We start from the raw sequence: 16,473 nt of genomic DNA, 5'->3' as shown, positions 1-16,473 counted from the left end.
AAGGGTACAGTGAGCTATGATCACACCTTTGCACTCCAGGTTGGGCAACATAGGGAGACCCTGTCTTTATTAAAAAAAAAAAAAAAGAAGGGAAGGGAGAAGAATAGAACCTCTAGCAACATGCTCTCAACTACTTTATAAATGATTCTCCTGATGAATCAGCCATGATGAATTTTCACAGGAGATTGTTTTAAAGATTTGAAATGGCTGCATTATCTGGGGTATATATCCTGGGGTTTATTGGCTCACACTGAGAAAGAATTCAGGATACAGACATGTGTGGATGGGTTAAGGAGTGGAAATTTTAATAGAAGAAAGGAGAACAACAGCTCCTCGAAAGAGAAACATCCAAAAAAAAAAAAAAAAGCAGGGAGGTGGCAGGCTGCCACAGATTTTATAGGCAGGCAGGCTGGAGAAGGTGGTGTCTGATTTACATAGGGCTCACAGATTGGTTCAATCAGGTATGGGGGAAGGCTGGTTAACCCACCCTAATCTTATTATGCAAATAGGCTTCTTGAACGTGTCTAGTCCCTAGTTCCTGCCAGCATTCACCTGTGCAAGCTCCCAGCTTGCTTGTCTATGACTGCAGTTCAACTTTACAAGCTGTTCTTTGTTAGAAAATGATTTAGGGCTGCTTTTCCTTACAGAGAAAGGCCCTACTTAGGACACCCATACCCTTATATCTGCCTAAGTGATTTCTTAATTCCTGTATCATTTTCTGTAGTAAGGATAGGAGCTTGTAATTAAATGCTCTTCATTTCTGTCAAAGTAGTTTTCTCCTGCATCTAGATGATCATGTTGCTCCTTCAACTATTCATTTTTCAGCAGTTACAGAGAGCCTGCTCTGGGCAGGTCTTTGGTAGGTTACCCTGAATACAAAGATAAATAGGAATCAGCCCTTGCATCCAAGTAGCTGCTGTCTTGAGGGGAAGACAGACAAGAGAAGCAACTGGCAACCACAAGTTTGCAGAGTGAAGAGTGCTCTGACTGTGGTAATAACAAGCATTGCTAATGTGAACCGACGACCAGAACCACTTCTGAAAGACCAAACATACAAACCGGCAATGGTCAGACCACACATGACAATAGAGCTACAACCTCTGTAACAAACAGCCCCAAACCGTCAGAGCTTGGGCAATGACTGCAAGCTTCCCTAACTGGTGCCCCCGCTTCCAAATATGTTCCCCAAACTAATCACATAGAGTGTCCCCCTACTTAGCCTGCTTTCACTTTCCCCACACCAGCACCTTTCAGTCAGAACACATCCGATGACTTCTCTTTTCTTGTGATAAAGTTTCTCCTCTCTCCCTATTTTTGAGTCTCTGCCAAACCTAAGTGATGGTAGCTCTAGATAAATAGCCTCTGTTTGTTCTTATCTTGGTGATCTTTGTGGATTTCCACAGCACCAAACACTGAATGTATATTAATTCATTTATCTGCTAAAACCTCCTGCAAAATATACATATATAATCAATTCCAATTGTATAGATAAGGAAGCTGAGGCACAGAGAGCTTAAGTAACTTGGCTCATGTCACACAGCTAGTGAGAGAGGATGAGATTCAAACACAAGCAGTCCACCTCTACCCTCTTGAGTACTAACCACTGTGCCATACTTCTGGCAGAGGGCCTTAGAAACAAAAGGGACATCCAACCTGTCCCGGGGTCAGCAATCTTAACCATAGAGCTGAAGTCTGAGGTGATACTTTTTGGGGAAATACAATTTAAAGTCTCCCAACTCAAAAGCTGGTAAAGTTTTATCATTGAGTAGTCATTAGTCTTAACAACCTGCTAAGAGATTGCAAAGACAGAAATTTCACCCTTTTATATAGCCAAGCAGCCAATAACCCATTACATACATATTTTCAGGAGAAACAACGACTAGTCCTCAAATAAGAGGACTTCACAGCACCATTTGTCACACATTGTTCTAGGCACATATGGTCATTGAGGTTACCTGACTAGTTTTACCTGAAGGAAAAACAAACTTCTCAACTCTTTATGCCACCTGCCAGATTTTAAAAAAATATTTATTTTATATTTAAATATTTATTTTTAAAGCTGCTTATCAGTGACCCCCCCCCCCCCCCGCAGCAGTGTCATTTAATCAATCTTCTCAAATCTTCATGACAGGAGGTAGTTTTGCAACTTGGAGCAAGGTGCTCACCAAAGTTAGCCTCCTACCCTTCCACAGAAACTGGGATGTAGGATGCTATTCTCTTAGTGTTTACATTTCAAGGAGGTGGTTCTCAAATCCTTGAAAAAGACATTCCTGGGTGTTAAAGACAAAAGGCCTGTCAGCTTTCAAAACAATTTATGTACATTTCAAAGAGAAGAGAAAGTACTTATAACTTTTCTAAAGTAAATGCTGTAAGAGAAAAGAAGAGGAGGAAGGAAATCTCTTCTGGTTTTCAACAGGGAGAACCAAGCCTCTTATTTTTAATTTCTATTTGCCCTTACACCTCCTGAAGGCAAAATAAGAACTGACTTCATTTTTGTGCACACAGTGGCCCATGGGTGGAGCCTTGGCTACGCAGCATGGAACCTGGTCCTGAAAGCCCTGCTTTGGCCTTCAGAAGGGATGTATTCCAGCTGCCTCTGTCCTCTTGTTATAGGAAAGGGGGTCCCAATCCAGACCCCAAGAGAGGATTCTTGGATCTTGGGCAAGAAGGAATTCAGGGTGAGTCTGTAAAGTGAAAGCGAGTTTATTAAGAAAGTAAAGGAATAAAAGAAAGGCCACTCCATAGACAGAGCAGCCCCAAGGGCTGCTAGTTGCTCATTTTTATGATTATTTCTTGATGATATGCTAAACAAGGGGTGGATTTTTCATGCCTTCCCTTTTTAGACCATATAGGATACCTTCTTGATGTCACCATGGCATTTGCAAACTGTCATGGGGCTGGTGGGAGTGTAGCAGTGAGGACAACCAGAGGTCACTCTCATCCTCTGATCATTGATTTTGATGGGTTTTAGCTGGCTTCTTTACTGCAACCTGTTTTATCAGCAAGGTCTTTGTGACCTCTGTTGGAAATGGGTTTATGACGTGGGGAACAATCCACACCGAGACAATGGATCACTCAGCAAGGCTAGTCTATTTGCTGCAGGAAGGCTGCAACCCACCGCAGTCTTGCCATAAGAGCACACCTGAACAAAAAAGACAGGGACATTTATAACTTCATAATCTGACGCCATCACCCTACTGCTGGGTCCAGTTTCTGTTCGCCAGAATGGGACCTCACATTCTATGCTTGACCCAACTGTCTGAAAACTTGGAAATTCCTTGAATAGATAATGAGAAAGAAGACAAGGAAGAAGAGGAAGCTAGTCAGGAGAAGGCTGGGGTGGTTGGGGGGTGGGGGGGGCAGTTCCAAATAAGGAATGCCATGCACTAGAGTTTGGAGCTTGCCCAATTCTGTTCAGATGTGCCAGAGCAAGTCAAGGTAGCTGATTTAAGACATAGCTGATTTAGAGAATATATATACATGGGTATATGTTTATGGTAATAGCGGATAATGGCCATAGAGCAAGAGATTGTAACTCCTTATAATGTAGTCTAAGATACAAACTTTGAAAAAGAACTTTCCCATTTCTCACAACCTGCATCTTGTGCCAACCTTCTATCTCATCCTGTGACTTAGAATACCTTGACCATCTGGGAATGTAGCCCAGTAGGTCCCAGCTTGATTTTACCCAGCTCCTATTCAAGATGGAGTTGCTCTGGTTCAAATGCCTCTGACACTCTTTCCCCCTTATGTAAACAGTAACCCTATTAAGAAAATAACTTTCTCCTAATGGAATAGCAAGTTAGGTGGTCCAGAGTAAATGGTGTAGTGGAAAACTGCCATTCCATTTCTGTTTCCATGTCTGTAAAATCACTGGGTTACACTGGGTGCCTCCAACATTCATGTCTAGCCTAGACATTCTCTAATTCCAACTCCATGCGCACTCTCCTCCCATTCTTTGAAGCCAGTCTTTGGACATTGCTGTCTGGTTTTAGTTGCTGGCAGGTGAGAGAGGGTTTGTTTATGGCCACTGCCACCTACCAGATTTATTTTTAAAGCTGCTTATTGGTACCCCCAGCAGTATCATTTAGATATTTAGATCACACAGCTCCTAGTGTGGAATGTGGAATGTGGCTGTCCTCATAGTAAATGAAAATCAGTTCCATGGGATTGCTGAGGGATGGGGACCCTTAGGAGAAAGAAAGGGAATATCTTATCTGCGACCATGTTCTTAGTGAAGCACATTGCACTATGCATTTTATATGCCTTATCCCAAGTAATCCTACTCAAAGCAACCTTTAAAGAAATCACTCTTAAGAGATAGAGATCAAAAATTTTCTTTTAAAAGTTAATCCCACAAATTGACAGGCAGCCAAGGTCAATTCCATCCCCCATGCATCAACAACTAAAACTCAAAGGGAGGTTTCTGTGCTTCCAATTTGGTGTGAAAAACAGCTGTGAGCATCTACTATGGCTACATAATCATACGTTAGGTTCTAAAGATTCAACAGTGAATAAGATAAATTCCTACCATCCTGAAGTTCACAACTTAGCTAGGGAGGGTGGTAGATTGAGCATTTAAATAATATTTAGCAAGATCAGATAGGAGCAGAGGAGAGAGAGATTTTTACATAAAGATTATTTTTAAGATAGAGTGTATAATGCACATGTATAGGAAATGTGAAAAGCGCAAAAAGGTAAATAGCACACATAAGCATACCATCTAAAGAAAACTCTTGCTAATGGTTGGTTACTTCTAATATTGTCTCTATGCATAAATTTTAGTTACCTTTACATAGTAAATGTGGTGGGTAACATGGCGCTGTGGCGAATTCCTGTTGTGCTGCCACCTCCACCCAAAGGCTTTAATAACCACTGATGATCTTATTTCATTGGTTTTATAAAATAATTTTTCTAACCCTTTCTTTCATCTGTCTGTCTAGCTATCTATCAATCTATCTAAATCCCGTGTCTGTCGGGGGGAAATAGGGGAGGGACAGCAGGGCATGGGGAGTTGGGGAGAGATAGCATGGGGAGAAATGCCAGATATAGGTGATGGGGAGGAAGGCAGCAAATTACACTGCCATGTGTGTACCTATGCAACAATCTTGCATGTTCTTCACATGTACCCCAAAACCTAAAATGCAATAAAAAAATTAAAAATCTATCATTTTTTCTCCATTTATTGGTTGGCATTTATCTGTTAAAAAGAGCTTTCCCTCATCAACTGGAAATAAATTAGTCATATATACATGTATACAACTACATATGTGTGTATTATCTTGTGTGGTCATATATGATCTTGTATGTGTATATACATGTGTGTATGTGGATATAACTACATATACACATAAATACATGTATACATATATAATGTGTATATACAATGTGTATATATATATATTCCTTTTCCTAAAATATTTTGTCAGAATACTTCATTAATATATGAGAATGCCTCATATAATTCCAGTCAAGGGTGTGTTTTAATAAGCAATAATTACTGCTGAAGAAGGCATGTCCATTCCGAATGCAGTCACTTCTCGGCCTCGGAAGTCATCCCTTCTCTAGGCACAATGAAGTTTGGCACGTCAATTATATATGTGGTATGACAAATCCATAGTCCTCTAAAGGATCTTTTCTTATCATTTTCTCCCATCCACAGGTATCATTAGGCTCATAGAGCGTCTCTCAAACTGTCCATTTTTACTAGCTGATTTTAAATTACATTTAGAGGATATTCGCTTATGACCTCTGCTTGGTGCTGAGCTGAATACTGATGGTTGAAATAGGACGGGAAACCTCTGTGTGGAGCGATACGCAGAGCAACAGCATTTATCAAAGCTGTCAGTGTAACACCTTCCCCCTGCAGCCTTCCCAATGCCCGATAGATACACTGCGATCATCCTAGCAGGGTGGTGGAGCTGGTGCAAGGCTCTTCATGATGATAACAAATGACTCCTATCTCTAGGGCAGAAGTAGTTTAATAGCATCTGACTCACTTTTCTTTGCATTTCTTTTCCTACAGGAATCTGGGCCTGTGGGACTTCTCTGGTATTTTGTCTATTGGCAGAAGATGTTTTCTGTGAAACTACATGTTACTGTGGATGAAACTGTGTTTAAGTTAACAACTGCCATAGTTAAAGGCTTTCTACTTAACAGACCCTAGGCTAAGCACTGCATATGTTTATTTCATTTATTTTTCAAAGCAACCTTATAGAGTTATATGCTGTTAACAGCCTCAGTAAAGTGAGAATTAAAGAGGGCAGGTGACTGACCCAAGATCACACAGCTAGTAAATTGTAGAGCCTTGTTTCAAATGCAGATCTGTCTATTCACTGGACTATTCACAGAATAGTCCTTTTCACTGGACTATTTGCTATGCTGTGCTGGGCTGGGCTGGGCTGGGCTGGGCTGGGCTGGGCTGGGCTGGGCTGGGCTGGGCTGGGCTATGCTATGCCATACCATGTTATGTTATGCTGTAATATTACTTAAGCTATCCTAAGCCAGCCCATAGAGATCAAAAGCATATACTAATGCCAGAGCAATGGCAGCAATTATGGGCTTCCTCTTGAATATTTCAGGAAAGGCACATTTATTCTCTATTAAATAAATAGCCTACTTTTTTTCTTCCACAACAAGGTGCCACTTAGACATGTAAAGTAGCAGAGGAATGGGGCTTGGCATCAAAGGACCTTGGTGGAAATCCTGGTTTTGTAACATCAGTAGGCACACATCACCAAGCCTTGGTTTCCTCAGCTGTAAAATGGTAATAAAAATGTCATCTACTCTGTCAGATTGCCAGAAAGGTTAAATGAGTTATAATGAGCCAGTGCTGAGTTTATTGTTAAGAGTAGAGAACAGGCCGAGCACAGTGGCTGACACCTGTGATCCCAGCACTTTGGGAGGCCGAGGCAGGTGGATCATGAGGTCAGGTGTTTAAGGCCAGCCTGGCCAAGATGGTGAAACCCTGTCTCTACTGAAAATACAAAAATTATCTGGGTGTGGTGGCAGGCACCTGTAATCCCAGCTATTTGGGAGGCTGAAGCAGAGAATTGCTTGAAGCAGGAGGCAGAGGTTGCAGTGAGCCAAGATGGTGCCACTGCAGTCCACCCTGGTGACAGAGCAAGACTCTGTCTCAGAAAAAAAAAAAAAAGTAGAGAACAAAGGGGCAGGTGCAATCCTTTTATTGTGGCCCTAACTTATTCTCCATTGATTTCTGTGCTCTCTTCCAAGCATTCTGGAGAGTAGCAATTGGTTAGCTCCTCTTAAGCTGACTCTATTTCAAATTAGAGGAATTGGATGAAGTTCCTAGTGTATAACACACTGCTCAGTGGAGCTTAAGTTACCTGTGAAAGATCTCTGGAAATAAGTCTGTTTTGTTTTGTACGTTGGAGACCAATTCGCCATGAGTTTTGGATTTATTTCTTGAGTCTCTTTCAGCCATCAAGTCTTTCAAGGGCCCCTTAAACTTGACCTCTGCCTTTCATCAACCCTAGAAGTTAGGGCCAGATAGCCTTAGAAAGCATCTGACTGTCTGACAAAGGAGAAAACTGAGACTCAAGAAGAAAAGTGCCACTGGATGGTGATTATGAGGACAATTATGGAATAGAGCTAGGCAGACTCTTATAAACCTTCTAGTCTAATTTTCTGGCAATTAAATGAATAAGTTGGGAGGCAGCCTGCTATGATGGAAAGAGTATGAGCTTTGGAATCATATAGACCTGGGTTGAAATTCCAGTTGGTTGGCTTGTTGCCTGTGTGACCTTGGAAAACTTATTTGATCTCTGTAGTTTCATCTCTTCATCTACATCAGGGAGACCTACCTTGCTTATTCCTATGGTAGACAGACAGATGACAGAATGAACAAACCTGGGACAAAGTGAGCGATCAGTAAAGCATTGCAATTGCAGTTAGATATTATTACCCCACTATTGATGCATGAATAAAGGAGGAGTTAAAATCAATAGAAGCTTTATATTCTTTTTTCCTATGGTTTTCAAATATTTTCTGAAAGCCTATATGCACAAGTCATTGCCTTTCAGGCTAAGGTTTCTCAACAGGAATGAGAGACTACGTATATACAGATACTCATGAAACATTTCTGGATCATAGGACACTTAATGCTACTCTGAGTTGGGCCAGGGTTTCAGTTCAAAGGATGAATGAGACCATCTAGATTTTAACTCATAATTTGACTGTAATAAAAGTCCACTGCATGTCTTTACTAACTCAGGAAGCCATGCCACTCCCTCTCTCCTCTTTCCCCTCAACCTTATCCCATGTATTCTATATCTTTCTTATATCTCCCACAATTACATTATAATTATTATAATGGCTGCCAGCAACCAAACCTACTTGTGAAAAAGTCTTGACCTTTTTAGGGTGAATGGGTAAGTTAACACAAGACCATTAGCTCAGCAGAATCTTAGACTTTTATACTGGGGTAAGAAATCAGTCATGCCTCCCTCCTATTATCACCTTGAATTTCAATGCACAAAACCATAAGAGTCAGGAAAAATGAGGGTCTCTGTCACCAAGAATAGGAGCTTCAGGAGATCAGAAATTGTTTTTCTTAATCATTGTTAAATATCTAGTGCCTAGAACAGTACATGGCATAACAAGGCTCCCCAAAAGTGCTAAATGAATGACTGAACAAGAGAGGATGGCTCTTAATTTTTTGGGGGGGTCCTGTCTCATCCTTTGATAAATCAAGACACATCCCTGCCAAGAACTGTGGCATAGTGCTCTAAAGAAACACATTACTCACGATTTTCAAATAAAATAGGCCATTTCTTATTGAGGCAAGAGGGAGGGGTGCTATAATAAAAGAATAACCCTAAAATCACTAGTGGGGACCACAAAAAAAGTGAAGAATAACAGAAAAGAAAAGCCATTCAGCAAATATGGGGCCACTCTCACCAATTTCCTAAGAATTGACAGAGAAGAAAGACTGTAACAGATTCAAAAGGGTCTGCCACTCAAGGAATTAATCCCCTTTCTAATTACTGTATTATTTCTTCAGACATCAGGTGTTTACAAGAAGAGTAGTACATGTGACTCAGCTTGTGTGTCTGTGTGGAGACATAAGACCCTTTCCTTCCACAGATCTTGAAATAACATCATTCCTAGGCTTTTACTGTTCCCAATAAAAATGGTTTCTCCCAGGACCAAAAAAGCAACATTATTTATCAAAATAAAGTAGCAGAAGAATCAAAATACTTTCTGGAATTCTCCAACCTGATAACACTTCTAGAAGGTTGTCATTGGCCCAGTGGGTCTTTGTGACTAGAAACAAAAGCTTTTGCATCTTTTTACAGGGCAAGGTCGAAGCTGAGTTCCACCTAGTCACAGCAGAAGAAGCTGAGAAGAATCCTGTTGGAAAAGCTCGAAAGGAGCCAGAGCCCCTGGCCAAGCCCAAGTGAGTGGAGTTGTGAGTGGGGACAGAAATGGGAAGGGGCCTTTACAGTCCTTGTTGGTGTCTGATATGGGCATTTCTTAAGAGCAGCCCTGTAGAACTGGGAAGCCAGGTGGCAGTCAATGGGTGCCTTCCAACCTGTGTGGCTTTTTGAATAAAAAGCTAAATATAAGAAGAAATACAAGACATCAACCATGCCTTCCAGGAGCTTTCAATCTATTTGGGGAACATAAAACAGACACTCATAAAATAGTTGTCAGGGTGTAGAAGACGCTGTAGTCTCAAAAGAGGATGAGTCAAACGATGAATGAGTTAGGAACTTGAAGTGAAGGGAATCATCGGGGCCTGAGGCTGTCAGGAAAGACTTCATAGAAAAGGTGGGATCTGAGCTGGCAGGTTGGACAGATGGAGGGTGGTGGAGCCTTGGGCTGGGTTCTAACTGGCCTCTTGCCCTCTGCTCCACACCAACCGCGTCTTTACTGTGATACAGGAATCCTCATCATACAAGTGTTAGGCTGCTCCTGCTTCAGGCAACATGCTCTTCTCCCATTTTCAGGCCTCTCCCTATGTGCCTCTCAGAAACTGGGAGTCAGAAACACTTCCTGGGGTCTTAAGCATTCTGTGTTGACAGCATGACCCCCTTTTTGATTTTCTCTTCTTTCCCCCTCAGCCGCCCAGACACCTCCTTTTCCTGGTTCATGAGCCCCTTTAAGTGCCTGTACCACCTCATCTGGAAGAATTACAAGAAGTACATCATCATTGGTTTCATTCTGATCATCCTCATCATCTTCCTGGTCCTTTTCATCTACACCTTGCCAGGAGCCATCAGCCGAAGGATCGTTGTGGGCTCATAGAAGGTCACGGAAGACCCAGACCCTCCCCCTTATACTAATCCTCTCTGCCTCATCCGGGAGCATCTAAGAACATGTCCCATGCATGGCACCATGCTGAGTGCTAAGAGGGCAGACAGATCAATGCTTCTTAGAAGAGATGGAAAGGAAATTCCATTCCCTCTCTGCTGTAACCCCTGCCACCAAGTTTCAAACTTGTAAGATGTAAGGCATGCTGCATGAAACAAGGCACTTTCACCTCATGGTAATCAACAGTGACCTCAAATTGACTTAGATGAATGTTTTCTTTATGTAATTGGTTATATTCTGAGAAGCTGAGTTCTGGGTCTGAGATTTTATTAGAAGTACTTTATTTTAAATAAAATTTTAGGCTGGGTGTGGTGGTTCACGCCTGTAATCTGAGGGGAGGCTGAGGCATGTAGATCACTTGAGGCCAGGAGTTCAAGACCAGCCTGGCCAACATGGTGAAAACCCATCTGTACTAAAAATACAAAAGTTAGCTGGGTGTGGTAGCACACACCTGTAATCCCAGCCACTTGGGAGGCTGAGACAGGAAAATCGCTTGAACCATGAGGCAGAGGTTGCAGTGAGCCAAGATGGCACCACTGCACTCCAGCCTTGCAGAGCAAGACTCCATCTCGGAAAAAAATAAAGTTTTAAAGCAAACCAACTGAAAATATTATAGCAAATTATTAGATATTGAACCTGTCCCATATATCTTAATCTTGTAAACTATATCCTTATACTTTACAAAACACATTCACTTAGGCTATGAAACTGGCTTGCAAACAATGTCACATAAATCATCTAAAATACATTTTGTTGAAATTTTCATCTAGAGATGGGATGTTGTGGATTTTCTATTAAAGTCAACACTTGTGGGACATGTTCGATAGTAGTAGTTGATTCTGGAGAAACATATTTTGATTTATGCTCTGTGGCAATTTCCAGGTAGGAACTTTATAATATGTTGTAAGACATATGAAATATAATAATTGTGTAGATGGGTTAGGGGCAGCTCCATGCCATCAGAAGGAATTCTCTATTGCCAGATATACAAGCCCCACCACGTATGATGTTCCCATAGATCATGATACAAATGGCCATCCCCAGCCCTATTCAGCACTTAGCCTGACCACTATATGTGGCAGATTTCATCATGAATCTGAAGCACAAATTTTATTTTATTTGAGAAAGAGTCTTACTCTGTTGCCCAGGCTACAGTACAGTGGCGCAATCTCTGCTTACTGCAAACTGCCTCCTCGGTTTAGGCAATTCTCATGCCCCAGCCTCCTGAGTAACTGGGATTACAGGCACTTGCGACCACACCCAGCTAATTTTCTTTTTTTTTTTTTTTTTAATTTTTAGTAGAGATGGGTTTCACCAGGTTGGCTAGGCTAGTCTAGAACTCCTGGCCTCAAGTGACTGCCCACCTCAGCCTCCTAAAGTGCTAGGATTAGAGGCACAAGCCACCACACCCAGCCACTTAAGCACAAATTAATTTCAAAACCAGTCTTAGAATTGATATCCTATGCATTTGTCAAATGGGGTCAGTTTTTCTTGAATGTAAACCTCTGATCTTCATAACACAATCTAGATCTGCCACCCTACCTAAGGCAGGGACTTGAAATGAGTGGCAGGTTTTCTCAGATATAATAAGGAAACAGAAGAATTGGAATATTTGGTCTCAATTCCCATGCACAATTTTTGGCCTCATACGCAAATCAATATGACAACCATTTGTTCTTTCTAGCAGCAAGAGCCATTTGGTATTGGGAGGCTCGATGGGAGCTCCCTTGTTGACACCAGAAACACCAGGGCTGCTCTTTTGTTTGACAGCCTAGCACAGATGTAACTCTTCTGAAGGGTAAGATTTACTTCTACAGAGAAAGTCATTTTTAGAATGTTCCTGGTCCATCAAAGAAAGACTGAAAGAATGTTGTGTGTGATTTTAGACTCAGGCGTTTTTCACTGAATCCTGGCCCTGGATGCTCACCCAACTAGTAGCCATAATCCCCTGTTTTCCTCAAATGCTGAAATGGTGCATTTACTGCATTGGCAATGTTTTCCAGTGGGATTGGTTACACAAACTCATTCATTCTTACTGTGCCATATTGCACAGCCATAATTAATGATGTAGTTAAAAAGACTTGATGGCATGGAATATATACATTGAATACATACATTGTAAGTAAGAAAATATACAAGTTAGAAAACTGTATAGCATGTTGTAAAAAGAAAATATATATACAGGCATAGCAAAAAATGTCAGGAAGAATATGCCAAGATGTTAATGATGATCTTTCAGTAGCATCATTTTTTTATTTCTTGTCTATTTCTCCCAAAACCTCATAAATAAGGTATTATTTTTCATGTAAAAAGTTTAATAAACTTATGTGTCCATTTAAAAATACTCATTGAGTGTCTCCTATGTGCTAGGCAGTGAGGATACGGCAAAGACAAACATGTCACCCTACCACCATGGATTTTTCACTCCAACAGCTGCCCAATATGTGATTTTATCTTCAAATTATGAGTCACCCAAGAAAGGCACCAGATAAGGCATGTATTTCACAGATGAGGTTTAGGGAAAAGTATGACTATACCTCTGGTGATGTTGACAAGCAGAACAGCATTATTTTAGGATTAATTTGAAAGTAAGGTATTATTATACTTTCTGCTGGATTGTGGACAGGACGATGACAGGTAAACTCTTGACAAAAGGTACATTTTTCAAATTCATAATAAAAGCAAGCTAAAAGTTGAAAATCCTTCTAAGTTAAACAGAGATGATTAACTCTCCTCTGATGTCAAAAGCCATCCAAATGCTAAAAGCCTGGAGCAGTACTTGAAACACTTTTGGATCAGATGGTATCTTAAGAAATGTGTGAGAAGAAGTGGAAAGCAATGATAATTTTGGAATCAGCTCTGTCTGGTGTTCTATACATAGTAGATTGCATATGCCTGTCCTGCATGTACAAATTAAATAATGTTCTATGCCTAATTGTGCAGCCCTGGTGCTAAAGATACTATAGTTTTTTTTTTAAAGCCCATTTCCCAAGAAGTTGTCATGAGTTCCTACTTGTGTTCTTAAATAAGATTCATTTAAATTTATTCATTTGACGGCTTAGAGTTTTCTTACAGCTTAAATCTGTTTCAGAAAGATTGTGTTTATGTATTTTACAACATTTCAATCTTTTCCCCCAAACAAAGCAAAACAAAATTAATACCAGCAATAAAAACAACAAAAACAACAAACAACCCGCCAGATGGAATATCCAGTTCTGTGTCACCAGTGGTTGAAACATTGGTACCTCCCTTGCTCTTTTCTTTATAAGACACATAACATGGAAATTACAAGATCTCCTTCGCAACTGAGGCCATTTGGTGCTTATTCATTTAACAGATATTTACCGAGTTCCATCCTCATTCCAGGTGCTGTGGTCAGCACTGGGGATACAAAAGTGAACAAATAAAGACCTTGCTCAAACACAGAACTTGACAGAGAGAAGACATAAACAATCACACACGTAGATCATTACAGACTTATAGACTAAATAGAAACAAAATCCTGGGAGCAGAGAAAGAACGCCTTACAGAAGGCCTGCACCCAGTCTGGCATCAGAGAGGCATTTGGGGAAGGTGGCTGTTGGGAAATGACAGAAGAAGAAGAGAAGAAAGAGCTCCCAGACAGAAGATGGCATGTGCAAAGGCCCCATGGTGGGAAGATGCAAGGCACAGAGAGGAGTCTAAAAGACAGCAGCATAGTGAGAGGCAGAGGGTCCTAAGATGGAGCTGGAAAGTCACACAGGGGCCATATCCTTAAGAGTTTGGGTCTTTATTTTAAGGGCAATGGATAGCTATTGAAGAATTTTAAGCAGTGGAGAGGAAAAGTTAGATTTCCATTCCATATGGAGAATGGATTAGAAGTACTGTAGCCCTCTCCACAAGAGAGGGTCACTGTGCTCACTCAGTAATGGCAGTAGAGAAGGGAGGTGGAGGGATCAGAGATGATATCTTTCAGGCTCCAGAGTGGTCTAACGTGGAACTTGGATCTAGTGTTGACTCTGTTTCATTCAAACTATGTGACCTAGGGTGGCTACGTTCACATCTATAATCCACGGTTTCCTACTCTGTCACACAAGGAGGTTCATATATATGGTGAGGGAAAGCCCATGGCATATTCTGGTGCAAGGCTAACATGCTGATGAGTCTGTAGCATGAAGAGTTAGAAGGAGAGGATTGAACTCAGAGCTGGATTGTGAAGGGCTTTGAATGCTATGCTAAGAAGGTTGGATTTATGGAACATTAAGTGGGGAGCCCTGGGAGGGTTTAGGCAGAGAAGTGACAAGAACAGTACTGTGAATTCGACAAGTTGTTCGGCCTTCTGTGCATAACAAATTGTCAGGGACAGCTGAGGTGGGAGACATCTTGGGAATCATGAGACATAACCCTGGCAGTGATACAGGAGCTAAGAAGAAATTATTTAGGCAGTTAGTGAGGGTAAGAGAGTTCTCAGTGGAATTTGCTTTTAATAAAAAGCAGCCCCCAAATAATTTTCTTTACTAACAGAAAGCAGCCTGAAAAATCAAGCAGCAAACATAGATAAGCAACCTGGAAGCTCGCATAGGTAAATGCCGGCAGCAGTGCCAACAGAAAAGGACCACCTGGAAGCCAGGTATGTTTGGCATGGAGGCTCCCTCTTCCCTTTTCTTTGTCACCATGTGTGCAGTAAAGAAGCAGGCAACTGTGCAGGCCAGGTAGAGAGCTCATTTGCATATTAAAAGGTTAGGGTGGAGCAGCTAGCTTCTCATGCACTATGCAAATGAAACACCTGGTCCAACCAATCCTCTGTGCCCTATGTAAATCAGACACTGCCTCCTCAAGCTCACTGGGAACCAGGAGATCCATTCTGAACCTCTTTCCTCTGCACAAGGGAGCTTTTTCTCTTTTGCCTATTACATTTCGGCTCTTAAACTCCTCTCTTGCTGTGTGTCTGCATTCTTAATTTCCTTGATATGAAGCAACAAACCTCAGGTATTACCGCACACAAACGATGTTGATATCAATTCAGCAGGATATAAGAATCTACGCCAGGACCATGTGTGAGGAGAGAGAGGGAGAGCTGGCTTCCAGAATGCTAATGAAGTTCCTCCCAGAGCTGCCTGCCAGAGAGGACAAGGGAGTTTGGATGCTGGTTCCCCTGTTTCTGCCTAGGCAGGTCACTTAGCCTCCCAGAGTCTCAATTCCTCATCTGATAAAAAAGGAGGTATACTGCTTGGCAAACGTTGGTGTAAAGATTGAAGAAAATGTATGGAAATGTACAGCAAGAGCCTGGCACAAAGCCAGTCTTCAAAGGTAATAGCTTATGTCACAGGTGTCATTTCTACAAGCAGAATCAAGATGTGGGGCCTAACTGGAAATGGAGAGTGACGAAAGAGGATCAGACCTTTCAGAAATGTTCTGCCACACAGACTAAGAAACTTTTCAACCAGTAATTATCCTGAATGTATTAGTTTTCTATTGCTTTGTTTAACTGATTACAACAAACTTAGTAGACTAAAGTAATACAGATTTATTATCTTGCAGTTCTGTGGGTCCACCATGGGTCTCACTGAGCAACACTCAAGATGCCGGCAGGGCTGCCTGTCCTCTGAAGGCTCTAGGAGAGAGGCTGCTTCCTGGCCCTTTTCAGCTTCTAGCGAAAGCCTGCGTTCCTGGGCTCCAGGCCCCCCTTCTGCCTTTTCAAAGCCAGCAATAGTCCAGCATCACTCTGTGCATTTCTTCTGTAGTCATGTCTCACTCTTACTATACCAGAAAAAGTTCTTGCTTTTTTTAACTTCTAATATTTTAAGTTATTTTTTTTATTTTTATTTTTTTTTGGTGACAGAGTCTTGCTCTGTCACCCAGGCTGAAGTGCAATGACATGATCTCAGCTCACTGAAACCTCCACATCCTGGGCTCAAGCAATTCTCCTGTCTCAGCCTCCCAGGTTGCTGGAATTAGAAGCACCTGCCACCATGCCTGCATAATTTTTGTATTTTTAGTAGAGACCATATTGGCCAGGCTAGTCTCAAACTGCTGACCTCAAGTGATCTGCCTGCCTCAGTCTCCCAAAGTGCTGGGATTACAGGCATGAACCACTGTGCCCAGCTTAGGTTGTTATTTCTTTTAAGGCCCATGTTATAATATTGGACCCCCTAGATA

The 16,473-nt window shown here is 41.5% G+C and overlaps 1 protein-coding gene and 1 long non-coding RNA gene across 3 annotated transcripts in view; one reads left to right on the top strand and one right to left on the bottom strand.

Annotated features, from left to right (window-relative positions):
* FER1L6 (fer-1 like family member 6) overlaps positions 1-12,677 on the top strand; it is a 216,921-nt gene extending 204,244 nt beyond the window's left edge. For both annotated transcript variants that reach the window (XM_035276507.3, XM_054246765.2), the window contains 2 exons: positions 9,318-9,418; positions 10,086-12,677. In XM_035276507.3, the coding sequence (XP_035132398.3) occupies positions 9,318-9,418; positions 10,086-10,269 (285 nt within the window). In that variant the 3' untranslated portion in view covers positions 10,270-12,677. The remainder of the gene's footprint in view (positions 1-9,317; positions 9,419-10,085) is intronic.
* The window catches only part of LOC118148317 (uncharacterized), a 126,734-nt gene that overhangs the window by 56,768 nt on the left and 53,493 nt on the right, over positions 1-16,473 (bottom strand). The gene's annotated exons all lie outside the window — the stretch shown is intronic.

The sequence above is a fragment of the Callithrix jacchus genome, chromosome 16 (assembly GCF_049354715.1).
Source record: "Callithrix jacchus isolate 240 chromosome 16, calJac240_pri, whole genome shotgun sequence".
Lineage (NCBI taxonomy): Eukaryota > Metazoa > Chordata > Mammalia > Primates > Cebidae > Callithrix > Callithrix jacchus.
Note: the sequence above shows the minus strand (reverse complement) of the source record. Positions and strands in the feature narration are given on the sequence as shown.